Source organism: Natrix helvetica, assembly GCF_964273705.1.
Source record: "Natrix helvetica genome assembly, chromosome: 5".
NCBI lineage: Eukaryota > Metazoa > Chordata > Lepidosauria > Squamata > Natricidae > Natrix > Natrix helvetica.
The window spans coordinates 46,408,601-46,435,719 of NC_138551.1; the positions used below are offsets into that span (position 1 = coordinate 46,408,601).

The following is a 27,119-nucleotide window of genomic DNA, read 5'->3' on the forward strand; positions in this document are numbered from 1 at the left end:
AATGTTCAAAAAGTCCATCTGAAGCAGATCTTTTGAAATGAGCAAATATTTGAGAAAAGTGGCTTGTGCCCAAAAACAAATTAGCAGTTCTTGATAAGAGAAAGTGTATTTCCAGTAAAGTGTGAATTACTGAACAACTTGGCTACCAGATTTTAGAGAATGCTGTTCAAGATTAAGTCCCAATGCTCTAACATTGCATTAATCTAAATCAGATATCATAGCAAATATATTTGCATATTTATTTAAATTGCTTAATATATATCGTGCACAATTGAGTTCTACTTGCAGAATTTTAGTTGCCATTGTAGAACTGTTGTTTTGTTTATCTGTGATTGTCTTTATCGTTTTACATGTGGCACATATATACACAGAAAATGAACTAATGTTGAGCCTTCCTTTTCCATGAAATACGTAATAGTTCACAGGTCACAACAGTAATTGGATGAGAATTTCTATTGCTATCTTAGTGCCTGTAAGGCAAGGGATCACCTCCCCTTGAACTCTTCTCATCTGACTATTTCTCTCCCCCCTCCCCCCCACAATCTCTTTTGGCTGCCACAAACAATAGTGGTGCTGGGGCTCAAATAGAAGCCCACACTTTTCAGCAGTCTTAGCAGCCCACCCATTGGGCTTCTACTTCAGCACCAGCTCTCCTGCCACTGCTGAGGAGTACCATCTCAATCTCCATGCCATGGCAGCCACTACAGCACAACATCCTAGCCATCCCACTGCCCTGTGCTTTGCAGGTCCTGCCACACTCAGCTGACCTTGGCCATATTCCTCCTACTGATGAGGTGTGCCTGGTCTGGCCCTATACAAGGCAGCTGCTGACTGTGCCAGGCCTTCTTCTCAATTCTCTTGCAGCATTCTTGTGATGTTTCAGAAGCTTTCTGAAGGCTTTCTGAAGCTTTGCGAGAACAGCGGATGCAGCTTTCTCGTAATGCTTTCTGAAGCATTGTTATAATGATGTAAATGGCCTTGGGGGGAAAATGCCTGGCATGATTGGCAGCTGCTTTGCATAGGCCCAGGCTAGGTACATCTCATCAGCAATAGGAGAGTCAGTTGGGCATAGCAGGGTGGCGGAAGCAGTTGGGTCTTTACATTGTGGATGTTGGGCTGGTTGGCCATGGTGTGGAGTTGGAGTTGCCATGCTTTGATGGTAATGGTGCTGAAATAGATCAGTGGAGGCCAACTGAGATCACTGAAGACCCCAGGCTTCTACTTCAGGGTCTGCTGCCACTGAGAAGAGCCACTCTGCAGGGAGGCTAAAAGGGCTGAGATGGGGAGAGATAAGTGGGGGAAGAGAATTTAAGTCCCTCTGCAGACCAGATGCTGCAAAAGCCATAGTTTTAGAGACCAGTCAAATATGCTATCCATTCAGAGTTGTTGCAACTTTGAATGGTCACTGAACGATTGGTCATTAAGTGATTACCTTGTGATCAAACAAGTGGTACAGTTTCCTCCAAGTTTGGTAACTGATTTGTTTACACCCTCAGGGTGAGTTGGACCAAGAACGTCTGACTAGACAACAGGAATTTACCGCCATGTATCAAATGCAGCATCTCCAGTACCAGCAATTTTTGTTACAGTAAGTCTATTGAAAGTCTATGGGTTTTTTGCCGATGACTCAAAGGTGGGTAAATAGATTTGATGTTTCTGGGGGTATTCGTAACACGGAAAACAATTGTTGGAAAATTGGTCAAAAACGTGGAAACTGCAGTTCACTGTTTCAAAATGTATGGTCATTTACATTTAGCGAAAAAGAAATCCTTTGGTAGGGTACAATATTGGGGGTACAGAGCAATGGAAGGAAAGAATTTAGGTGTGCCCGTAGCAGCTGATTGCAAAATGAGCAAATATTCTGGCCATGCAGCTGTGAAGGCAAATACAATTCTGGGTTGCATCCATCACCAGAAGGAAAAAGGAGGTTCTAATTCTATGTAGGGATTTAGTCAAAGTCCATTTGGAATACTGTATCAGTTCCGTAGACCTTACTTTAAAAAAGATGTTGATAAGACTGATTGAGTCCAGAGATGGGCAATAAAAATGGTGCAAGATCTGAGGAACAAAAGACATCAGGAGAGCAGGAGGAACTGAGTATGTACAAGGTGGAGGAGAGAAGAAAAGGGCTGACATAATTGAAACCTTTAAATATATTAAGGGTACGAATAAGGTTCTAGAAGGCAGTATTTTCAATATTAAGCAAAAATTAAGAACATGAGGGCAAACCTCAAACAGGAGGGAAGTTCAAAAGTGATGTTAGAAAATATTTCTTCACAGAAAAAGAATTGGAAGCTTGGAACCAATTTCTAGCAGTCATCAGTAACTGAGTTTAAATGTGTTTTGGATACACACATGTCCATCCTCCAACAAAAATGTAAAATAAAAATGAATAAAATATAAAAATAATAATTAAAAATAATGGATAGATTAATTAATTAAAAAGAAAACAAAAAACAAACTCAAAGGGTAGGTTTAATGGACTACTAAGTTTTTTTCTGCCATTAGTTCTGCTATTAGAGGTCTGGAGTGATATCAGTTAAATATCTATATTCATCCACATCAATTTTTAATTGCTCTTATTTTATTAGAAAAATTGGGAATCGCAGTTCATATGACTTAGACCTCATTTTTAAAAACTTTATTTACACTGAAGAATACAGTGCAATATGTTATACATAATACAAATTTTAAAAAATAGATAACTAACATAGAGGAGAGTCATCTTGAACTTTTGTAATAAATTAAATGTTTTCTTCTTTTAAGTATATCTTTTCAGAAAGTGAAATATAAAGATGATGATAAAGAAATGGGATAAAATACATGGCAAATAAAAGAAAACATCAGAATATTTCAAAGCTCCAATATAGTTCTGTGATCTGATATTAGTCTTCCCATTAATTTAGTATTTTTTGTTTTAAAGTACCAGTTAACGTGACTTCCATCCCAATACTCCATAGCATATATCAGGATTTTCTTGATTCTCTAAGGGCTGCAAAGGGGAGATGAAGAAATACTAGCTTCTGTAGCTTATGTATACACATAGTCAGACCATTGTGTTTTTCCAGAATCAGATGTGTGTGTGTGTTATATGTACATGTATTAATGAAGTTTTAAAAATGATTTTGTAAGTCAGAATGACATTTTTGCATTTCCTTTTGAAGACAACAATATGCACAGGTGATGGCACAACAGCAAAAAGCAGCTGTCTCATCTCAGCAGCAGCAGCAGCTGGCTCTCCTTTTGCAACAATTCCAGGCACTTAAAATGAGGTAAATATTCCGGTTCTAAGGCCACTGATGTGTTTTCTCTGACAAATACACCTCTTTATTTGCATGCAACCATCTGTCTCATTCGTGCTTTACATTATTTACATTGTATGTTACCAATGTATCATATTATTGAAGGAATGCTTATTGATCCAGCAGAGAATTTTGTCCACTGAAGGGGATGGGTAGAATTTCCTGGGATTCCTTTTCTCTCACGAATTCATATTCCGGTGTTCAGAGGGCTGTGGTAAGGGATCTTCCTGAATATCATGTCCTCATTCCACTGAAGCCTCTGCAGAATAAAATCACAGAATAACATGTACTTTCAAGATTCTTCTTGAAAATCTTACAGGTAGTCCTCAAGTTATTCCTGTGGCCTACCGGGTGCGCTTCAAGGTACTGGTTACCATCTTCAAAGCGCTCCATGGCACAGGGCCTAGTTACCTGCGGGATCGCGTCCTGCCCCATACATCCCTGCGACCCACTCGCTCACACAGGGAGGGGCTACTCCGGGTGCCGTCCTCTAGAGAGTGCCTGGGGACGGTGCCCAGGAGTAGGGCCTTCTCTGTGGTGGGCCCTACCCTTTGGAATGACCTCCCCCCAGACATCCGGACAACAACCGATCTTCGCTCCTTCCGTATGAAGCTGAAGACCTACCTGTTTTGTCAAGCCGGCCTGGCATAACGTTACTATCTTGCCACCCCAGGTCATTTTACAATGGGAAATTTTGTTTTTAATATTTTTGGGGTTTTAAACTTTGTAAGTATGCTTATTTATGGACTTGTTTTTACCTCCTCTGCACGATTTTATGGTGCTATCTTGATTATTGCTCTGTACGTCGCCCCGAGTCCCTGTGGGGAGAGGGGGCGACTAATAAGTTCAATAAAATAAATAAATAAATAAATAAATAATAGAACCTGCAATTACAGCTATGATGGTTATAAAGCAGGTCACCATATGACTGGATCTGATTTTATAAACTTTTTTTATTCTGGTTGTTAAGCAAACTCTGCTGCTGTTAAGCAAATTCATTGTTCACTGTGGGGAAGTTTTTGCTGGAAAACAAAAGTAAACCAATAAATTGTAATCACTAAACTGTTGTAAATCCCATTTTCAGTCTTTTTGACTTTCACTAAGTGGCTGGTCGTAAGTTGAGGACTACCTGACTAGAAATCTGTACTAGAAATCTGGGATTTGGAGGACCATTTATATATTTATTAATTTGTATCTTCCTGCAATATATTTATTTTCAATAATGCAGACTGTACTTAATTTCCAGCTGATAGTATTCAACATTTTTAGGAAACTTCTAGATTTTGCTCAAGCCTGGAAAATGCAGAGAAGTACAATACTACCTTAAAACTGGCTTTTTGGAAGGAAAAAAAAAACAAATGTATTAAAAACAAGATAACTTTTATCTTGAGAGAGTGTATTTACTCTCCGTCTTTATGTTATAGAAAAGTTGAACAGAACATGGTGCCACCTGTAACAAGGTCAATGTCAGACACTAGTTCAATTTGGGAACTTCAATCAACTGCTCCACAAACTACTGGTAGGAAACAGTTTTTGAATGTGTTTATATTGGCTGCATTTAGATGGAATATTAAAATTATTTATAAAACCAACGTTTCAGTGACATTGCAAGTAACATAAGTTCCAAAGCTGTGGTTTGAAATTCATAGCAAGCCATGATCTGCAACCATTATTTTAAGTAGTTATGAACCAATGATTTGTGGGATTTGGGTATAATAAACTATAATTGTTATTGAGATATTCTGTGCTCTTAGAAGTTACTTACCGTATTTTAAAGAGTAAAATACTTACAGAGTATAAGACGCACCTTTTTACCCCACAAAAGAGGGTAAAAATCTGGGTGCGTCTTATACTCCAAATGTAGCCCTGCCTACCTGGTCCACGCGTCGAATTTTCGGGTGGTTCCAGGCAGCGGGGATCCCAGGGAATTGCATTGAAAGCCTTTTGAAGGCCCCCCAGGAGCCGTCAAATGCTTGCCGTTCCTCTGACACCCGCTGAGGCTCCTCCCACCACTGATGCACCTTCTCTTTTCCCCTGGCCAGATCCACCACCTGAAACGTGAGGATCATGGAAGAAAGAGCTTTCAGGTGGCAGCACCTTCCGCAGGCACCCTTTTTGGAATCAGGGAGGGGATCTGCCACCTGAAAATGCTTTCCTCCACGATCCTCACGGATCTCAGTAGACCAGCAAGGGCTTGGCGGCTCCTAGGGGGGTTGAGCCTTTTCCACTCGCAACTTTATCGCCCTGAGGGCATTGCTGGCAGCCGCTTCCCACAGCTCAGGAAGCACAACTCAGGAGGCTTAGCTCAGGAGTTAAAAAAAGGCTTTGAATCAAGCTTTGAAAGAAAGCCACGTTTGGAACCTGCCGAAAATCGCCGCTCGAAAAGCACGGCTTTCTTTCCCAGTTACTCAGAGGCTTTTGTATATGCCGCCCTCCTCCTCCTCCGCACATGAGAGGTGCCTCAGAGATGCTAGATTTCTCTGGATGCTAGATTGGGAAGTTAAACATCTGGAATGGGGTTCAATCAAGCTTGATTTAAAGGCTTTGGCTTTGGATCCCTGTGCTGCCACCCAAAAATGCTGTTACAGTGATCTCTGCAGAGCCCACTTCACCTGCCCCTTGGGCAGTTCCAGGTGGCAGAGATCGCAGTAACAGCGTTTTGGGGTGACAGAGAAGCGATCTCAGGAGCTTGATTGTACCCCATTCCAGGTTTTTAACTTCCCAATCTGTTCCTCTTCTCTCCTCCACCCCCACCAAGATTAAGAAAGCGGGGTTGCGAAGAGGGCTGTGAACAAGCCCAGTTGTTCAAGGAGGCAGCCTTGCCAGGTCGTCTTCTTTGGGCTTCCCTTTTGTGGCTCGGGGACCACCACGAGGAACCATTATCCAAATGAAAGGGATTCCCAATCCCTCCTCGCCCAATAGGCCGTTCCCGGTCGGGCGCATCAGTGGTGGTTCGGCAGCCCTCAAGTGTCTTTCCTCACTGAAGAGAAGAAGCGAGCCGACTGCCGCTCCTTGGGCCAAGCAGCTCTGCGTGGTCACCGGTCAGAGAGAAGGGGGGGGGGAATAAAGTGCAGAGAGATATGTTTAGTCCTGCCCTGCCCTGGGGAGGGGTAGAGAAAAGCGGATTTGAGATTGATAAAAGCTTTACCCTTTAGGATGATCAAGCCCCCACACATCGCGTTTTTGCCCTCCCTGGTCCCCAGAAGCACTTTGCAGGCCTCCCAAACTCTCTCCATGCCTCAGTTTTCAGAGGATTTGGGAGGCCTGCAGAGTGCTCGGGGTGGCCGGGGAGGGCAAAAATTTTTGAAAAAATTTACCTCTTCAAAATCTTGGTGCGTCTTATACTCCAGTGTGTCTTATATTCCGAAAAGTACGGTAGTTAACATAATGCTGTCTTTGATTTATATAAATAAGATCTTAAATAGTTTAAAGTAAGGAAGTGAATGTTACTGAATCAGCTGTTCAGCTTATTGGCCTTAATATGTCTCTTTTAATATAAAATGCTTTCTAAATATTTATTTTGATTTGATTTCTTCTGCATTTTTAATGTTACTGATTATACCATTTATACCATTGTCTCAGCATTCTTCTCAACAATAAGCCCTTTCTACATTTTTTCCTTGAGAAATCCAGCTGGATTTTATTTCCCATATCTTTAGACTACATAGGACTACAATCCTTAGGAACATAAAAAGGTTTCCAATATAAGAATTTGCCAAAGCTATGAACTGTAAATTCAATTAATTGCCTAGAGAATGTACTACCGTGTTTCCCCGAAAATAAGACAGGGGCTTATTTTCTTTTGCCCCACGAAATATGGCCTTGGGCTTATTATAGGGGAAGGCTTATTATTTCTGGGGCAGGTGAGAAGCAAGGCGCGCCTTTTACCTTTCCAGCTGCGTCGCGTTCCTCGCCATTGTGCTCAGGGAAGTGGCTGGTTAAAAAAAAAAAACTTCTCGCGAGTTCAATCAAACATCTTGAAATCGCGAGGTTTTTTTTTTACCAGGGGCTTCCCTGAATACAGTGGCGAGGAACGCGACAGAGCTGGAAAGGTAAGAGGCACGCCTCGCGGCCCAACACCACCCACCTCGCCCCAATGGTAAAGGCAGCCTGCCTAGTTCCCTTCCCCGCCATCCCTTTAACGAGGGGTGGCAGGTGGGCGGGGGAGAAGCGAAGCATGCCTCTTAACTTTCCAGCTCCGTTCCGTTCCTCGCCCTTTCGCCGATTGAATCCCCTTGTAAAAAAAGCCTCATGAGTTCAACTCGCAAGATTATTTTTACAAGGGGATTCAATGAGCGAAAGGGCGAGGAACGCGACGGAGCTTTTAGTCTCTGGTAGCGCTAGGACACGCGTCTCGCTTCTCCCCCCCCACCTCTCCCCCCTCACTAAAGGGACGGCAGGAGAGGGAACCAGCCAGGCTGCCTTTATCATTGGGGCGAGGTGGGCAGTGTTGGGCTGCGATGCGCACCTCTTTCCAGCTTCATCGCGTTCCTCGCCCTTTCGCCCATTGAATCCCCTTGTAAAAAAAAACTCATTAGTTCAACTCACGAGGTTTTCCTACAAGGGGATTCAATGGGCGAAAGGGCAAGGAACGTGACGAAGCTGGAAAGATAAGAGGTGTACCTCACAGCCCAACACCGCCCACCTCGCCCCAATGATAAAGGCAGCCTGGCTGGTTCCCTTCCCCACCATCCCTTTAGTGAGGGGGGAGAGGTGTGGGGGGGGGAGAAGCGAGACGCGTGTCCTAGCGCTACCAGAGACTGACAGCTCTGTTGCGTTCCTCGCCCTTTCGTTCATTGAATCCCCTTGTAAAAAAATCTCATTAGTTCAACTCGCAAGGTTTTTTTAACAAGGGGATTTTGTGAGCGAAAGTGCGAGGAACGCGACGGAGCTGTCAGTCTCTGGTAGCGCTAGGACATGCGTCTCGCTTCTCCCCCCCACCTCTCCCCCCTCACTAAAGGGACGGCAGGAGAGGGAACCAGCCAGGCTGCCTTTATCATTGGGGCGAGGTGGGCAGTGTTGGGCTGTGAGGTACACCTCTTATCTTTCCAGCTTCGTCACGTTCCTTGCCCTTTCGCCCATTGAATCCCCTTGTAAAAAAAGATCTCGCGAGTTGAACTAATGAGATTTTTTTACAAGGGGATTCAATCGGCGAAAGGGCGAAGAACACGACGGAGCTGGAAAGGTAGGAGGCGTGCCTCGCTTCTCCCACCCACCCCACCTGCCGCCCCTCGTTAAAGGGACGGCGGGGAAAGGAACCAGGCAGGCTGCCTTTACCATTGGGGCAAAGTGGGCGGTGTTGTGCCACGGGGCGTGCCTCCTACCTTTCTAGCTTTGTTGCATTCCTCGACATTATATTCAGGGAAGCCCCTGGTAAAAAAAAAACACCTTCTCGCGATTTCAAGATGTTTGATTGAACTCGCGAGAAGTTTTTTTTTTTCACCAGCCGCTTCCCTGAGCACAATGGCGAGGAACGTGAGGAAGGGAACCAGGCAGGCTGCCTTTGCCATTGGGGTTGGCGGTGTTTTTTTGCATGAGAAGGAACAGGCAGGAGGGGGTGATCACATTGCTGGCCTGCTGCTGTTTTTGCGGCGAGCCCTCTTTTTGCCCCGGAAGCTGTACCGGTAGGTGGTACAGTGTTAATGCCGGGGACTGGGGGCGGGCTTATTTTCAGGGGAGGGCGTATTGTGGCGCATGCTCTGAAAAGCCCGATTGGGCTTATTAGCAGGGCGTGGCTTATTTTCGGGGAAACATGGTACTACTGGTACTAACTTAGGCTTATTCCCAATTTAAATATTTGTTATTTTTATAGACTTGAGTTATATACATTACACATCTGCAATCTCTATTTCTTCTCTGTTTGCTTTGAAGTCTGGGAAGGAAGTAGTGTCTGGGATCTCCCAATCGATACTGCAGCTCAGGGACCAGCTTTAGAACAGTTACAGCAGCTTGAAAAGGCCAAAGTTGCAAAGGTAAGGAGCAGTGTATCTTTTACTATATGGGGTGAAATTGTTTTTACTTCAACCTCTAATTTATCTTTTTATAGCAGTTTACTGTGATGTGGCAGATGCTATTTGCCATAATCAGAGTGCAATATTTTACAATTGGTTGATTAACTATGTGCTATCAAATTGGAGTTGACTCTTAGAAATCACATAGATAGATTTTCTCCATGACAATCTATCCTAACTTGGTCCTTCAGCTCTTTCAGTGGTGCATTGATAACCACATCCACCTTGTTCTGGTTGTCTTCTCTTTCTTTCCACCTTTCCCAGAATCAGAGCTTTTATGGGAGAATTAGATCGTCACATTATGTGTCCAAAGTAGGATAATTTGAACTTGGTCATTTGTGCCTTGAACGAGAACTCTGGGTTGATTTGTTCGATGATCTATCTGTTGTCTTGGTTGGACATTAAATAAAGAATAGTTAATTCTGGAGCAGATACTGTTTTAGCACATTATGAAGACAAAATACTGGTAAGGCATTCACTATACTTGTAGGGAAAGGTGCGAAGGCAAAATCATATACTAGCAAGAATCATGCAGTTATTTATAGAGATAATTCTATTGTCATATTTCCAGTATTGCTCTTAAATTTTAGCTAGAGCAGGAACGGAGGGAAGCTGAATTAAGGGCCAAAAGAGAAGAAGAAGAGCGTAAGAGGCAGGAGGAGCTCCGGAGGCAACAGGAAGAACTAATTAGGAGACAAGAGGAAGAAAGAAAAAGAAGAGAAGAAGAGGAGTTAGCTCGTAGGAAGCAGGTGACAATTCAAATATGTTCAATTATTATTATTGCCATGTTTAAAAAAGATGCCATTTTTCCAGTATTGTGCCTGTGTGTAAGAAAGAAACATTGTAGAATTTAATTTTATTCTTACACTTTTCTACCTTATATCAGTAAAGCCATAGGAATATCTTCAGGGCCGCTCTGAAGAATATTGTAACTGTCTGTCAGATAAAGATGTTCAGATTCACTCAGAATTGAACCTGACCGAGCAAGATTGATTGAGGTGCTTGAAGCATGATTTTGTAGATTTAACTGACTTCGATGAAGTAGACAGAATTGGCTTGCAAGCACCAGCAAGTGTGCCTTCTCTGCTATAGCCCCTGCCCTCTTGAACATCCTGTCTTCAGAATTATGATGACCAAGAATGTGGCTTTTCATAAGGCCGGGATGACCTAACGATGTCCCCAGGCCTGGAGCCAGACATGTATTAGGGGCCTCATTTCTTGACCATATTAACATCCATACATCTACGGTGGTAACTTTACTCAGCAGCCGTACATATTTATTTGTATGGTTTTAATCATTTTTATGATTATGCTGCTCAGAGTCACTTATTGAGATGGGTGGCTATAGAAATCAGATAAATAAAAATATGTTTCATACTAGGGCAGTGATTAAGTGTAGTATTGCAACAAAACTCTGCCCATAGCATGGAGTTTGATCCTGACAGGGCTCAAGATTGACTCAACCTGCCATCCTTCGGAAGTTGATAAAATGAGATCCCAGATTGTTGGGAGCAATATGCAAAGAATGCTGACCTTGTAAACCACCCAGAGAGTGCTAATAAAGCACCATGGGGTGGTATATAAATCTAAATGCTATTTCTATAGTTTCAAAAAAGGAGAAATACGTATTAAATGGGAAAACATCCAAATATTTAAAAGCAATAATTTAACCAACATTCCAATTATCTTCTGTTTGTATTTTTAAAACTATAACATAATTTCCTGAAAAAAAATATTGTAGTCTGTTTATTTCTACTCTGCATGTAATAATTACTTGATAGTTACAAGGTTTTCTCTTTCCAAAAGGCAGACAGAGATTTCAGATGATGCCAATAAAATTTGCTAGCTTACATTTTTTTAAAAATGCTTGAATGACATGAACAGCAATGGTCAAAGAAAACACACTGTACTTCTATTCATCAGTTCCTCCATCCATAGTGCTTCATTTGGAAGGAGCCAAGGAGCTTTCTGGTTGAAACATTTTGTGCAGCAAGAAAACAACCCGCAGAATCTGTGCCAGTATACGAATTATGTATACGAATTTACAAGAAAAAAATAATTTTTGAATAGTAATTTTACCTCCTCGTGTTGCTTGTAAATTTTAAATAAAGAATGCACAAATAATCTTTAGGGGGCTAAAAAAGAAATGAAGCTAAATAAATGTGTGGGGTCCTTGATGCTCTTTGAGCTTGGTGGTTTTCTTGCAGACGTTTCATTACCAAACTAGGTAACATTATCAGTGCTATCAGTGTTTTTACTAGTGGCTTGTGTTGGAGGGAGCGTTCTTGGTGGTTCCTTGTTACTAAATTTAAATTGTTTTATTTTTCATTGGCAAGAGGACAGAACTGACAGAAAAGAAGAAGGATAATTTTCTTCCTCATGTGCTAGAGTTATTCTAAGTTGCTATTAACCATGGAAGGAAAGCTTTAATCAGCATCAGTGCTGAGAATAACTTACTAGCTGTACTGCATCACTCCAAGCACAGCCTTTATCCAATCAATAAAAGATGTATAACAACACATTGTTTTCAGGATGCTACCAGCTTTTTAGTAGTTGAGATTTCTCACTTCAGTTTTGACTATGAGCAACTAGATTAGGAGGATGTCTTATACTTTCAAGTATATAATCATCATTAAGGATGATTATGTTACAAATAGAGAGACATGGCTATACAGTCTTACTACTGTGTTTCCCCGAAAATAAGACAGGGTCTTATCTTTTATTTACAAACAAAATATGGCTTGGACCTTATTATGAGGGGAGGGTTTATTGTTTTGGGGTTGCCGGGAGGCTATTCTCTTGCGAGCGGTCTCCCAAAGGGCACTTCCGCTGCTGCCACCACCGCCATCCCAGCATGGCTTTTTTGGCGGCTTCCAAACCAAGTCTTCCAGCAGTGGTCGCTCTGGGCGTACGCTCTATGGTTGTATGCTTTGCCGAAAGCCAGCCCACAACCATAGAGCATACGCCCAGAGTGCCACTGCCAGAAGAGTCAGTTTGGAAGCTGCCGAAAAAGCCATGCTGGGATGGCGGCGGCGGAGGTGCCCTGGCTCTGCCGGGAGAGCTGGACCAGGGCATCGTGAGGCTGGGAGGCGCGCGAGTGGGAGCGGAACAGCCACTCGCGCAACTCCCTTCTCCAGCCGTGCAGAGCGCCATTCACTGGCATTTCAAAGGGGCCAAGCCGCAGGAGCAGGGCAGTGGCGAACAAGCACTCACGCGGCTTGGTGATACCCCTAGGTCAGTGAATGGCGCTTTGCACGGCTGGAAAGGGGGTTTGACGGGTGGTTGCTGTGTCCAGCTCTTTGGGAGCCCTCTCATAGGTTGCCAGCCCTCCTGGCAACCCCCCTCTTCAGCTGGGCACAGCGCTGCTCACCAACCTAGCGGTATCCTGAAGGCACCAAGCAACGCGATCACCTTTGCCCCCCCCCGGTTCCCGCGGCTTGGCACCTTCAGGATACCACTAGGTTGGTGAGCGGCGCTCTGCCTGGTTGGAGGTGGGGGGTTGTCCAGGGGGCTTATTTATGGAGGAGGGCTTATATTTTTGCCCACCAGAAAAATGTGGCATGGCCTTATTATTAGGACATGTCGTATTTTCAGGGAAACACAGTAGGTACTAATGGTGCAGTCTAACTTTTCTTTTTGTGTAAGGAGGAAGCTCTCAGGAGACAACGGGAACAAGAAATTGCACTAAGGAGGCAGAGAGAAGAAGAGGAACGGCAACAACAGGAAGAAGCACTTAGAAGGTTGGAAGAAAGGAGAAGAGAAGAAGAGGAAAGACGGCAGCAAGAAGAGTTGCTTCGCAAACAGGTGAAGAGAAAGATGCTGATCTGTTCAGAATGAGTAGACCTGATAATCTCTGCTGCCTTCATGGCAATAGATATTGCATTTTTCCTCCCCAGTAATTATTATATTTTTAACAGGTCATTATAGATGAAACAGAAAAGAGATCGTTATTGATTAAACACAAGATTTTTAGCAATTCAAAATTGATAAATGAAGAAACTACCTCGACTGAAGAAGTTTTTAAATGAACTTTGAAAAGCTGTTTTCCCAACGCTGGGGTAGTGTTGTTTTTGTTTAGTTCGAGTGTGTTTCTTTTTTCCCTGTTACATGTACTATCATGTTTACTTTTTGTTTATCTGTTTTTTTCAGAAGTTGTATCTGTTTTTGCATTTAAGTCACCCAGTTGGGGATAGATGGATGAAGTTATATAACTAATATATAAATACACTAGGGTGTAATGCATTTTTGAATTTTAGTTTAGTTGAATTATTTGAAGTTAGTTCTATTCTACCCAATAGTTACGTTTTGGAGCATTATTTAAAGCAGAGAATACCTACGTGTCTGTAGAATTGCTTTGAAAGTAAACATTTTAATCTAGAACTTTAGAGGATTTGTTTGTTTTTTTCTGACCTGCAAAGGAAGAGGAGGCTGCCAAATGGGCACGTGAAGAAGAGGCCAAGCGTCAGATAGAAGAAAACCGACTGCGCATGGAAGAAGAAGCAGCTCAGCAGCGGCAAGAAGAGGAAGAACGGAAGCGGAAAGAGCTGGAACTCCAACGCCAGAAGGAAATTATGAGGCTGAGGCAGCAGCAGCAGGAAGCTTTGCGTCGATTGCAGCAGCAACAGCAGCAGCAGCAACTCGCACAGATGAAGGTACCAATTCTTCTCAGTGTAACTTTTGTATTGTTATCAAATGAATATGAATTATGCTCATAACAAGACTAGAGATTCATCCTGTTAATTCTGCAAAACCCGTACGATTGTTGCCGTTTTTAACTTCAGATCAGAATAAGTATATCTCGTATTTCAATGAGCAACCTGTTTGCCTTCTGTGTTTCCGGTAGACAGAGAATAAGCCCTCTTTTGAGCTCCAAAGGAAGCCCATGGTATTATTTCTTTGCTCCCTAAACAATTTTTTTTACATTTGTCAAGCACCATGAGTTAGTTCTAAATCTAGAACTCTGAGAGGGTGCAGGTAGTCCTGGTTTAATGACCATTCCTTTAGTGAGCTTAGTTACAAAGGCACTTTAGAAGTTAGCTATGGCAGCCACCCCACGGTCATTTGATCAAAATTCAGACATTTGGCAGCTTGCCTATATTTGCAACCACAGCATAATAATAATAATAATAATATATTTATTTCTTAGCCGCACCCTCTCCCGAAGGACTCGGGGCGGCGTACAACAAAACATACGAAATAAATATGTAAACAAAACAAACATAAAGCAAAAACATACACTGAGACATACACAAGGAGGAGGTCGATTGATAAAAACAATTAAAATACAAAATATAAAACCCCTAGAAATTAAATATAATTAAAATACCCGGTTAAAAACCCGTCAGGAGCGATATGGTTAGATCAAAGTTGAGCCAGGCCAGCTGCTTGGAATAGGTGGGTCTTAAGCTTAATACGGAAGGAGCGGAGGTCAGAGGTATTCCTAATATCCGGGGGGAGGTCATTCCACAGGGCTGGGCCCGCCACAGAGAAGGCTCTACTCCTAGGCGCCGCCCCACGACATTGTCTAGCGGACGGCACCTGGAGGAGCCCCTCTCTGTGCGAGCGAATTGGTCGCAGGGATGTATGGGGCAGAATACGATCCCGCAAGTAACTAGGTCCTAAGCCATGGAGCGCTTTAAAGATAGTTATCAAAACCTTGAAACGCACCCGATAGACCACAGGAAGCCAGTGCAGCTCGCGCAGGAGCGGTGTCACATGGGAGTACCTAGTACTCCCCATAATTACCCGCGCGGCTGCATTCTGGACCAACTGAAGCCTCCGGGTGCATTTCAAGGGAAGCCCCATGTAGAGAGCGTTACAGTAGTCCAAGCGAGACGTCACCAGCGCATGAGTGACTGTGCGCAAGGCATCCCGGTCCAGTAGGGGGCGCAATTGGCGCACCAGGCGAACCTGGTGGAACGCCCCCCTTGCCACGGCTGTCACATGGTCATCCATGGACAGCCGGGCATCCAGGAGGACGCCCAAATTGCGCGCCCGCTCCACGGGGGCAAGATGAATGCCCCCAATGGCCAATGATGGAATTAATTGGCTGAACCGGGGGGCTGGTACCCACAGCCACTCCGTCTTGGAAGGGTTGAGCTTGAGTCGGTTGTCATCCATCCAGATCCGTACGGCTTCCACACACCGGGACATCACTTCGATGGCCTCGTTGGGGTGGTTCGGGGTGGAAAAGTACAGCTGAGTATCATCAGCGTACAGATGGTATCCCACCCCGAAACCACGTATGATCTCACCCAGCGGCTTCATATATGTGTTGAACAGGAGTGGCGAGAGGACCGACCCCTGTGGCACCCCACAAGTAAGGGGGCGTAGGGTCGACCTCTCTTCTCCTGTCAACACACGCTGCGTCCGGTCAGAAAGGAAGGAGCCGAACCACCGCAAGACGGTGCCCCGGACCCCCAGCCCCTCGAGCCGGCGCAGCAGGATACCATGGTCGATGGTATCAAAAGCCGCCGAGAGGTCTAATAGGACCAGGATAGAGGAACAGCCTCTATCTCTGGCCCTCCAGAGATCATCCACCAACGCGACCAAGGCCGTCTCCGTGCTGTGACCGGGGCGGAAGCCGGACTGGCGCGGGTCTAGATAATCATTTTCCTCCAGATGTCGTGGGAACTGGTAGGCCACCACACTCTCTACAACCTTCGCCAAAAAGGGAAGGTTGGAGACAGGACGATAATTGGCTAGCTCCAAAGGGTCCAGGGAAGGCTTCTTGAGCAAGGGTCTCACTACCGCCTCTTTCAAGGCGGCCGGGAGGGACCCCTCGCCCAACGAAGCATTCACTAGGCCCAGGAGCCAGTCTCGTGTAACCTCCCAGGATGCCAGTACAAGCCAGGAGGGACACGGGTCCAATAAACATGTGGTGGGTCGCAGTCGTCCACGCAATCTGTCCAAATCCTCGATGGCAACCAAGTCAAACTCCTCCCAGATCGAAACCTCAAGACTCGCCGTGGGCGTCTCCACTGGACCACTGACTGGAACCCAGTCTCTCCGGATTTGAGCGATTTTATCCTGCAGATATTTACCAAATTCCTCTGCCCTGCCCTGTAAAGGGGCCTCCCGCGGTCTCTGAAACAAGAGGGAGCGGGACACCTGAAACAGGGCGGCAGGGCGGTTCTCCGCGGACGCAATGAGAGTGGCACAATATTGACGTTTGGCCGCTCTCAATGCCACAAGGTACGTCCTTAAATGGGCTCGTACCTGTGTTCGATCAAATTCGGAGCGAGAGGATCTCCAACGACTCTCTAGACGTCTCTTGCGGCATTTCATCACCCTCAGCTCCTCGGTAAACCAAGGGGCTAGGGTGGATCGTTGCCGCCGGAGAGGCCGCAAAGGCGCCATCCGGTTCAAGGCCCCGGTAGTTGCATTATTCCACGCAACCACCAGGTCCCCTACCCGGGGGCGGGTCAAGGTTACAGGAGGTGGCCCAAGCTCCGTCTGGAACCTATCAGGTTCCATCAGGCGCCTGGGGCGGAACCATCTGGAACTTTCCGGTTCCGCCTCCCCGCGGCGGGAGGTAGCACCAGGGAAGTCAAGACGAAGGAGTGAGTGATCTGACCATGACAGGGGAGTGATGGTTAAGTCCCCTCCTCCCAGATCACTCAGCCACTGGCCAGAGACAAAAACAAGGTCCAGAGTGTGTCCTCCCTCGTGTGTTGGGCCCTGAATCATTTGAGTCAGGTCCATGGCTGTCATGGAAGCCATGAACTCCCGAACCCCCTCCGATGCTTCTCCCACCGACGGCAGGTTAAAATCCCCCATCACTAGAAGTTTGGGGGTCTCAACCGCCACCGATGCGATCAGCTCGAGTAGTTCGGGCAGGGCCGCTGATGTATAGCGAGGAGCCAGGTATACTATCAGCAGGCCCGACTGTCTCCCAGGCCCCCATTTCACAACAAGGGCTTCACATCCGGACGTCTGTGGCACAGTAGACTCCCTCGGCTCTAAGTCCTCCCGAATAATTGCTGCCACCCCACCGCCCCTTCCCTGGGCCCGGGGCTGGTGAAATGCTCGGTATCCTGGTGGGCACATTTCCACGAGGGGAAGACCTCCCTCGTGGCCCAACCAGGTCTCCGTTATTCCCGCGAGGTCCGGCTCCCCCTCTAAAATTAGATCGTGGATGAGGGGGGCCTTATTAACAACGGACCTCGCATTGCATAACAACAGCCTTAGGCCTTGGGTCTGTGACTCTTGACCACCTAGAACGCGGGGGTTGGTACAAGCGACCGGGTGTAACCAGCAACCACGGTCTCCCAACCGACTGTGAGTTCTTAAACTGTCCTCGTATCTGCCCCTCCCTGCGACTGTTGGTATTAAAGAGCCCTGTATAGGGATGGTATCCTCCCCCTCCTCCTCCCTTCCGCCCCCTCTGCTCGCGACCACACCTAGGGGCCCGGCTCTCGCATCGCTCCTGATCTGACCCACCCGCCCCACAACCCCTAAAACCCCACCCCTACAAATATTTAAAAAGCAACTAACTAAAAACCCCCTGAGTCTCCGCTTCCTCCACCTCTCGGGATTAATAAATCCGTCATCAAGGTGGGCCCTCGAAAGGGCGGAGGGCCACACCTGCGAGAGGGGGGACTCTCGCAGTAGGATAAGGTCTGACCTTGAATACATAAAACGTTAAAAAGTTCGTCGTCGGGGCTTAGGGTCTGTGCTGAAGATGTCATGATCCAATAAAATTTGAAGAACACAATTGCAGCAAAAACAGAATAGTCCGGTCATTAAACTTAGATGGGGGTAATAATAATGAATTGGTTAGATGACAATCAGAAGGTGGGGGCGGTGGGTGGTAGGTGGCAAATGGCAAGGGGTAGTTGGACTGTAATTGGAAATAGGCAGGGAGCAGATGGTCGATCAGCAGTGAATCATATAGGGTAGGCAGAGATCTTCTAGGGCACATGCAGATGGAATCCGGGCAGTTGTTAATAAATAGTCAGCCGGGGGGGTAGGTGGGGTGCAGTCAAATGCACGATAACAAGGGCCTCCTGGCAATCCGCCAATAAAACTCCCCCCCCCCCAGTCTCTATACAGCCTCCTGAATCATAGTCATGGTCCTATTCCTACCCGGTCCTAGGCTTTCAAGGCTTTCAATCCTGCCTTGGCCTGTAACTGCGCATTAGTCCCCCAAAAACCACCATTCCAGGCCCCAACGCCGCTCCCACCGGCCTCTCCTCGGCCTCCAGCTTCCTTCTCCAACTTCCTTCCTCCAGCTTCCTTCCTTCCTTCCTCCAACTCCTTCTCGGTCTATCCATCCAGTCTTTACCGGCCTCAAAAGTCCTGGCCGGTCTCCAATCCTCGCAAATTCAGCCAACATGGATTTTAAACCTTTTCAAACCTCCCATAGCTCCCACAGCTACCTTTCATAATAAGCTGCAGGCCAAGGGATTTGGCCTCCGGCGCTTCCAGCCTTTGCCTCCTCAATCCACAGTCTCTGATGGTCCTAGGTTACCAGCCTCCAGCCTGAAATCCAAATTCGCTGATATTGGCACGTCTCCTGGCTCTCCGTCCGCCATTTCGAGACCGTCTGCCTCTCCTTCAACAACTCCAAACGCAGACGGTCTCTCTGCGGCTCCTCCGGGCGCCTCCCCCATCGGCTGCATTTTTCGTTCTTCATTCTTCGTTCTTCAAGCCTTTCCCAGGCACCCAGCTACCCTGGAAGACCCGTTCGGGTCATAAACGAAACCAGGGTAGCTGTTTACTGGGGGACCCGACCCCCATGCTGGAAAAGGGGCCGGCAGCACTCCTAAAACCCCGGAACACGCCCCGCAAAACACGGAGCTCTATCGGCCGACCGCCATTCCTCCTCCCACCTGTTTACCTACCCCCCCTCCTGCTTCAGCTCCTCCCACCTGTTTACCTACCCCCCCTCCTGCCACTCCTGCTGCTCCAACTAACCTTTGCCCTCTTCTTCCTCCTGCTACTGACAGAGAGCACCCAGCTGATCCAGCTCTTGGCCCTTTGCCTTGCGTAGCACCCTGCATTTGACTGCCACCCCCAGCTAACCTTTGCCATCTTCCTCCTCCTGCTGTTCATAAGACCTTGTCAGCCGAGGCAACTGCTGGCCCTTAGCAAAGCCTTCTGCAGAATCAGCAGGAGGAAGAAGACACAGAAGGTCAACTGCGGGTGGGATGTGGAGTGAGGGTAGCTAAAAAATTAAAATGCAGTGGAGATAGACAGATGGGAGGAATTGAATGAGAGGCAAGCTTGGCAGGACAGCGGAACCTCATCTGCCGAAGAGAGCTCACCGGGCCTGGGTGAGGAGAAGGTAGCAGGACAGAACTGGTAATTTGTGCAGGCTAAGAGAAATGTGAGTTCCTTGTCTAACAACAGCCTGGTCCTTGTCTAATGACCAGAAGCAGGAACAACTGGAGGAGCTATTTGCTAAGCAGTGTGGTCATATGTTTCACTTAATGACCACTTCACTTAGCGATGGAAATTCTGGCCTCTATTTTGGTCATTAAGCAAAGACTACTTGTGCAATATTTTTGGCGGTTAGGGTTAGGGTTGTAATTCTTTTCTGAATCTATACTACCCTTGATGGGTGAAGAAATCTACAACTCCAGCAGAACAAATACAGGTATTCCGTGACTTATGACCACAGTTGGGTCCAGAATTTCCATTGCTAAGCAATGCGATCATAACATGTGATGTCATCTGACTACATCACGTAGCAACAGCAAACCTGACATTCTCCACTGCTGCTGTTAAGCAATTTCAATGGTTGTTAGGTGAGGACCCACCCCAATCCAAACCATTCCAGGTTTGATCCCTCCCAGCCTCAAACCTTGATTCTTCTGTTGCTTCCCCTTCAATTCTCCCCAACTATTTATCCCCCCCCCCCCCCCATCTCTGCCGTTTTGGCTGCCCTGTCTTGCACCTGGAAGCCGTGTAGTGCAATACTGTCTAACCCCAGGAAGCTCCAACAACAATATCCCCAAAGCCTCAACATCCCAGGAAGTGTCCCAGTTCCAGCCGTGGTTGTCTTTACTACCCTATATTACAAGTCCCCTGCCAGCCCAACTGACCTTCAAAATCTGGTCCTGCAGCTGACGAGGTGCATCCATCCTGCCCCTTCCTAAAGCAGCTGCTGACCACGTGAGTTGATCTACCCCTGGTTCAGGAGGAAACCACTATGCACAATCTGGGAAAGAAAATCTCGTGCAGCCAGCAGATGCCTTGTGAAGGGTCAGGACAGGGACCATGGAGTACAGAGGGTCAAAAGGATATAAATGCCGGGGATAGGTAGGTGAGTCGGGGGAGTTAAAGTATCCCTGTGGTTGTTAAGTGATGCAGGCTGCTAATTGCCTTAATTTTGATCATGTGATGGTGAGGCACTGCAATAGCTGTAACTTTGCCGACCAATCATATGTCCCTTCATTTAGTTTCACTGTAACTTTAAATGGTCACTCAACAACTGGGCATAAGTTATTTGTGTATAATAAGCAATGTTGTATTTTTATGCATTATACTATACTGGTTCTTTTTTTTCTGTTTGAAAAGGCTGCCCTATATGGCAAACCACATTTAATCATTCTAGATAAAAAGTTTGCCCAAAGGCTCTGTCTCGTGGTCTTGCTTTTGTTAATACATCTTTTTTTTTTTATTTCCCCTTCTGAATTACTGGTTCTTCAACTGTTTTAGCTGTTTCCCCTTCTTTTAACATGGGATATTTAAGTTCAATAAAATCCATTTATTTTTCACAGCTCTCTGCCTCAACCTTTAGTCTGAACCTTACTGCTGTAGAAACTATTTCTTTTTGTTGGCAATATGAAATTTTTATTGAGCTACAAGCTTGGGTGTCATACAGAAAAAGATTGCAGTTGTACGGTATAAGAGAGCAATAATCAAATTGTGGTTAATACCTGTAGTCTTCTTGTTTCCCTTTCTTTATTCTTTATCTCATTTTTTGATGTATTTCTTGTCTCCGTTAGGAGAACCTTAACTGGTTTTTCTGTGTACATCTCTTCCTAGCTCCCTTCTTCTTCAACATGGGGTCAGCAATCCAGTTCAAGAGCTTGTCAGTCACAAGCAACATTATCATTAGCAGAAATCCAAAAGCTTGAAGAAGAGAGAGAGAAACAACTTCGAGAAGAGGTAAATGTTATAGTTTCCAAACAATAAATAGTTTTGGGTAGCTGCTGAGCAAGAACTTCGGAACTTGTTTCCTTAAGCCTGCTATCTGCATTGGGAAAGACATTACATGATTCTACTCATTTTTTTCTGCTTCTGAAAAATCCACTCTTGCTTGCTAATATGAGTGGTGGCTACTAGAGGGCACTCCTGTGATGTTTTGCAATCAGGCTTTGCACTTACTATCTTCTAGCAAAGGCGTCAACAGCGTGAACTAGTGAAAGCTCTCCAGCAGCAGCAGCAGCAGCAGCAACAGAAGCTGTCTGGTTGGGGAAATGTTGCCAAGTCTGCCAGCACTACAAAATCTCTCTTGGAGATACAACAGGAAGAGGCAAGGCAGATGCAGAAGCAGCAACATCAGCAGCAGCAGCAGCAACAACAACAACAACATCAGCAGCAGCAGCAGCAGAGCAGAGCCCACAGCACTCCAGTGAGCAGCTCCTACATTGTAATGTTTATAATTTCTCATTGAAGTCAAGGCAGATTTAAACACTTCATCCTTTTTGTTCCCCAGCAACATTCAAATCGACATACCAGCATTGGCAATTCGGTATGGGGCTCTCTAAGCACAAATCCTAGCAGCCAGTGGGCAACAGATCTTGTCAGTAGTATTTGGAGTAATGCTGATACAAAAAATTCAAACATGGGATTCTGGGATGATGCAATCAAAGAAGTGGGCCCTCGTAATGCAACCAATAAAAACAAGAACAATGCTAGCGTCAGGTAAGAATGTGTGTGGTTGAATTTTTCTTTCTTCTGTTCAACAGTGCCAAAGCTTGCGGCATTTCTTATAAATGGCTCAGTGGACGAAAGTTTTCTATCAAACCACAGGACAACCAGAATTGTTTATTTCATCATATTTTAGGTTAGCCGGTATAAATAACGGGGGAAAGTATTAGGCATGGTAAAAGGCCCATTACATGCAGTGAGCTATCCAGCTTTGTCTTAAGAAGAACCTGGAGTCATTTATGCATTTCCAAAAGCTAAGTCTGGCTTTTAAAAAAAAGATTTATTGATCCTACCTGTATTATGTTTATAAATAACTCAAGGCAGAGAACATCTCTTATACCCCCCCCCCCCAAAAAAAAAAAACAACCCACAACCAACCCTATCAGATGAGTTGGGCTAAGAGAGTACTGGTCCACAGCCTCCCTCATGGCTTCATGAGTAAGATGGGACTAGAATTCACATTTTCCTGGTTTTTAGCAAGGCCCTGCCTGCCTGTCTCCTTGCCTGCCTGCCTGCCTGCCTGCCTGCCTTTGTATAGCCACCCATACTGAACCTTGGGTGGCTTACAACCTACTCTATCATATATGTTAGATCCAGAAATATCCAGGATGATTTACACAGGGCAAGACTTCTGCCATGACCATTTCCCTGTGACACATGTTTTTCGGAATAGAAAGATGGAAGGTAGTCATTGAACAGATAGGGAAGGTTAATCCAGCTTAGTATGGAGTCAAATAAGTATGAGTAGAAGTAAATGGATAGATAGTAAGTCCAGCTGGCTGCATCTATTAAGATTATACCTTATTGTACACCCATATGATTTTGTTTATATAATTGATAGATTGCTAGAGTTTTCTGGTTTCTAGAGTTACATACTTCCTATCCTGTTCCTGGCAATCTACATCTCTTCCTTATACTCTGCAGTGATAGTGTTTTTCTTTGTCCCAGTAAATCTATAGATGTTACAAGCAGGCATAACAAGAAGGTAGAAGAAGAAGAAAAGTTATTGAAATTGTTTCAGGGAGTTAATAAACCTCAGGATGGATTCACTCAGTGGTGTGAACAAATGCTTCATGCACTCAACACAGCTAACAACTTGGATGGTAAGCAGTAGTAAAAGGTACAAGCATCTTACAATATATACCATGCATGCTACCACATATTACAAGGAATTGTATCATAGTTGCATTCGAAATCCATGATACTGTTTTGTAGTATAAATAAATATGAGAAAATTATAGGAGATCCAATACTCATTGCCCAATATATAAATATATAAGTGGGTGGGTATATAAATTGTGCTGCATAATACCGCTTATATTTTTGAATTGCACATCTTAGCACAGGACTTTCTGCATTGCTGAAAATTAAATGAAGTAGAAGTAGCCTTGTTTCTTGTTTTCATTAGCAAGTAATTCAGTGATGATAGGAAACATTTTTTTGTTTTTTTATTCAAGCGGAAATAATTTTGTTTTACATAAAGTTTTTAAAGACGTTTACCAAATAGCTGATACTGGAAAGCTCTTGTCCATTGCATTGCATTGCTTTCCTTAACATTCTTTACAGAGTTCTCACAATTGAATCTCTCTTCTTGTTCTAGTTCCCACATTTGTTTCTTTCCTGAAAGAAGTGGAATCTCCTTATGAGGTTCATGATTACATCAGAGCTTATCTTGGGGACGCCCCTGAAGCCAAGGAATTTGCCAAGCAGTTTCTTGAGCGCCGTGCCAAACAAAAAGCCAACCAACAACGGCAGCAGCAGGTTCATATTTCTGTTTTGGGGAAATATTTCCAAGTCAGAAGTAGATATTACTCGGGCAGAGAAAAATGCATCAGATAGATGTGGAATTGTTCCTAAAAAGGAGAGCATGTTTGAGCATGGATGTATTAATACAGAAACTATTCATCTTGAAGCTTTCCTTAAAACTGTATGTAGATAAAAAGTAAATGGACATATGGAAAATGTCTATCAGGTAACTGATAGTATATGAAAATATCTTCTGATACATTCCTACAATAGGGGGAATGCTTCTTGGGCAAGTACATAAAAACTTAACTTTACCTTAAAATATGTCCTTTATTTCCAGGATTCTGTATGGGGGATGAACCATAGTTCTTTGCATACTGTCTTTCAAACTAATCAGAGCAACAATCAGCAGTCCAGTTTTGAAGCAGTGCAGAGTGGCAAAAAGAAGAAGAAACAAAAAATGGTTCGTGCAGATCCAAGCTTGTTAGGTGAGTTTTAGAACCTTCAAATTATAATTAATGTGTAACATTAGTGTGCCTTCAAGTCAGCCTTAACTTCTGACAGCTAATCCCTGGACTAATCCCTGCAGTTTTCTTGGCAAAGCTTTTTGGAAGTAGTTTGCTGCTTCCCCCTTCCTAGAGCTTAGAGAGAGCAACTGGCCTAAAATTATCCAGGAATCTTTGGGCCTAAGGCAGGATTTCCCAGTTTCTAACCTGAAGCCTTCATCACATCAGACTGGCTCTCACGATATAACATCATTGCTCTAAATATCTTACACATTTTTCTGCATAAACCAGAAATTTAATATGGTATGCTAAATAAATGGAGGCCCACAGAGAACATAGAAACTAAGGTAGAAGAGTTGGTGATAACTATTTGTTCTCCTCTTGGGATTGCAGTTTTATTTATCAGTCAACACCCCTTTAGTCCCCAGAGTTTGCTGCACAGATTATTTTATTAGTTCTGCAATCAGGTGTATGCAAGAAAACAGCTGCTAAAGTTTTATGTACATATCTGTGCATTTAAATTTCATATGCTCCATTTTGTTGATTTGTTAGATTCCTAAAAAAACAGTAGATAGTGGGTATGTATTTTTAAAATAAAATATGTGATCATCAAGAGAATTCTTCAATATTACATGAATCAATGTTTTAAAAGTACTGAACTGATATACTAGAAAGGTTTTTTTTCTTAACTACGATCTATAATTTTGTATGGTTGTTTAATTAGATGTAAATTGGCAAGTATGAAACATGATTCATCTGTGAACTGATAAACTGTAAACTTGGATCTATGTTTTTCAGGTTTCTCAGTCAATGCTTCATCAGAACGGCTCAATATGGGAGAAATAGAGACTTTGGATGACTACTGAGTAAATACCACTTACCTGGCTTTTCCAGTGTCTGTTAACCATGCATTCTCCACTGGTGGACAGAGTCCTTTCTCTTTACTGCTGTCATCTTTGCCTTGCAAATGGATCACAGAATCAATCATCTCAGGCTGCTGTTTTTAGCTTCAACAAATGCTTTCTGCCCAGGATTGCACAGCCACCTTCATTTATATTGGTTTTTGGTTTTTGTACTGGGTAGACAGAAAAGAAGATTTATTCAGAGGTTCAATTCAAAGCACTGTGAGTGATTTTTTTTTCCTCCCAAGCTATTTGGAAAGCCATCTGGAGGTCTACATATGGTAGCTTCCTTCCCTTTTGTCATTACTTTCACAACAATAAGCCCGTGCAATCATGGTGGAGAGCTCATGGTTAACAGATGTCATTCAGAACCAAAATGCCATGCAGATACTGACTTCCATGCCTTCCAGTTTCAGGAGGTGCATTCATAAATAAACTGTAAAACTGCCAACAGCAGAATTTTTTTGTGGTGGGCAGCATTCAGCTTGGATTGGTCTGGCATTGCACATCCCTGTCAGCCTATCTTCAGCACATTGCATTTGGGGAAGCTCAAGTCTGTCTTCATTAAGTGGTGTTGTCAACGCTACTTGAGTTCAGGCTTCGGTGCATCCAGCCTTCTTGAACAATTGGGGACTCAAGTTGTGGGAGGAGGCACTTACTTCAGGCTGAATTTCTCCTGTAATTCTCTTTCCTCCATTGTGATTGGGCCAGTTATTTTGGACCCTTCTGCTGTGAATTTGTCTCGTTTCAGAGGCACATAGGATCTTTACCATATGTATGTTCATCAGTTGGCTTTGTATGAGGATTTGACACTACCTTTGGAGCATGAAATGTAGCCAGATTTTCATCTGGTTACACATGATGGTGATTCAGGATTTTGTAAGTTCTGCAGCAGCATTATGCCAATAAACAGGAGATGTCGTCTTCAAAGAAAAATAAATGACACAAGGAATTTGAGCATTGGCAGTGTCTATGTTTGTAAAAAAAAAATCATATGAATAAAATGCAGTGTGCTGGTTTTTGTTACATAGTACCCTCTCCCATTACTTTAACTGTGCCCATATTTATACCATCCATCTTTTCCCAGTTATATTCCAGAATTCAGTGCACTTAGGTACCTTCACCCTTGTCCCCCACCCCAATCTCCCACTTGCGCAGTGAAGTTGCTGTGTGAAGATTTTCTTTGTCATCCCCTGAAGAAAACAACCGAAGTTGCTTTAATTTTTATTTCAGTTGATTTTCCTCGCCTTTTCTCATCTTTCAAATGCAAATTTGTACAATAACTGTATAGAGATGGTTGTAAACTTGTAAATAGTTTTGCATCTACTAGCACAGAGAAACCTGTCACAAATCTGCTCTCCTTTACTTTGTACACTTATGAAGCAGGGAGAGCGGGTAGTTATGTTTACAACAGATCTTTAAATTCCCTCTGAACTCTACATAATAAGAGGGAGTGGGGACAAGAAGTTTTAAAAAAATAAAACCTGGTTGTATTATTGCACATATTGTTTGCTTTTATCAAAACCAGTTTTGGCAATATTTTGTGGTGCTAAAATCAGCCTTGAAGTGCTACAAATACCCATTTGCTTAATTGACAAGCAAGTACACAGGAGCTGGAGGGACAGCAGTTGCTTTATTTTGTAATCCTAGAGGAATGTTGCTGGTTTTTCTACTTGATAATTTTAGAGGTGGAAATAAACATCAAGGCTGCAAATGTTTGACAAAGATTCACTCTTCACTTTTTTCCATTTGAAGACATTCGCTTATTCA

General features: G+C 44.3%; 2 protein-coding genes across 4 annotated transcripts in view; both read left to right on the forward strand.

Moving 5' to 3' along the window:
• Positions 1-23,645, forward strand: part of AIRE (autoimmune regulator) — a 178,411-nt gene extending 154,766 nt beyond the window's left edge. Inside the window, exon 14 of the transcript XR_014175562.1 lies at positions 23,625-23,645. The gene's annotated coding sequence lies outside the window, so the exon portion shown is untranslated. The remainder of the gene's footprint in view (positions 1-23,624) is intronic.
• Positions 1-26,850, forward strand: part of GIGYF2 (GRB10 interacting GYF protein 2) — a 107,784-nt gene extending 80,934 nt beyond the window's left edge. For 2 of the 3 annotated variants that reach the window (XM_081955312.1, XM_081955310.1), the window contains 14 exons: positions 1,497-1,588; positions 3,165-3,272; positions 4,727-4,821; positions 9,174-9,274; positions 9,904-10,062; positions 12,959-13,117; positions 13,732-13,965; positions 21,308-21,430; positions 21,660-21,896; positions 21,981-22,189; positions 23,144-23,298; positions 23,796-23,956; positions 24,282-24,429; positions 25,246-26,850. In XM_081955312.1, the coding sequence (XP_081811438.1) occupies positions 1,497-1,588; positions 3,165-3,272; positions 4,727-4,821; positions 9,174-9,274; positions 9,904-10,062; positions 12,959-13,117; positions 13,732-13,965; positions 21,308-21,430; positions 21,660-21,896; positions 21,981-22,189; positions 23,144-23,298; positions 23,796-23,956; positions 24,282-24,429; positions 25,246-25,313 (2,049 nt within the window). In that variant the 3' untranslated portion in view covers positions 25,314-26,850. The remainder of the gene's footprint in view (positions 1-1,496; positions 1,589-3,164; positions 3,273-4,726; positions 4,822-9,173; positions 9,275-9,903; positions 10,063-12,958; positions 13,118-13,731; positions 13,966-21,307; positions 21,431-21,659; positions 21,897-21,980; positions 22,190-23,143; positions 23,299-23,795; positions 23,957-24,281; positions 24,430-25,245) is intronic. The other variant, XM_081955311.1, reaches the window with a different exon arrangement.
• Positions 26,851-27,119: the final 269 nt, after the last annotated feature.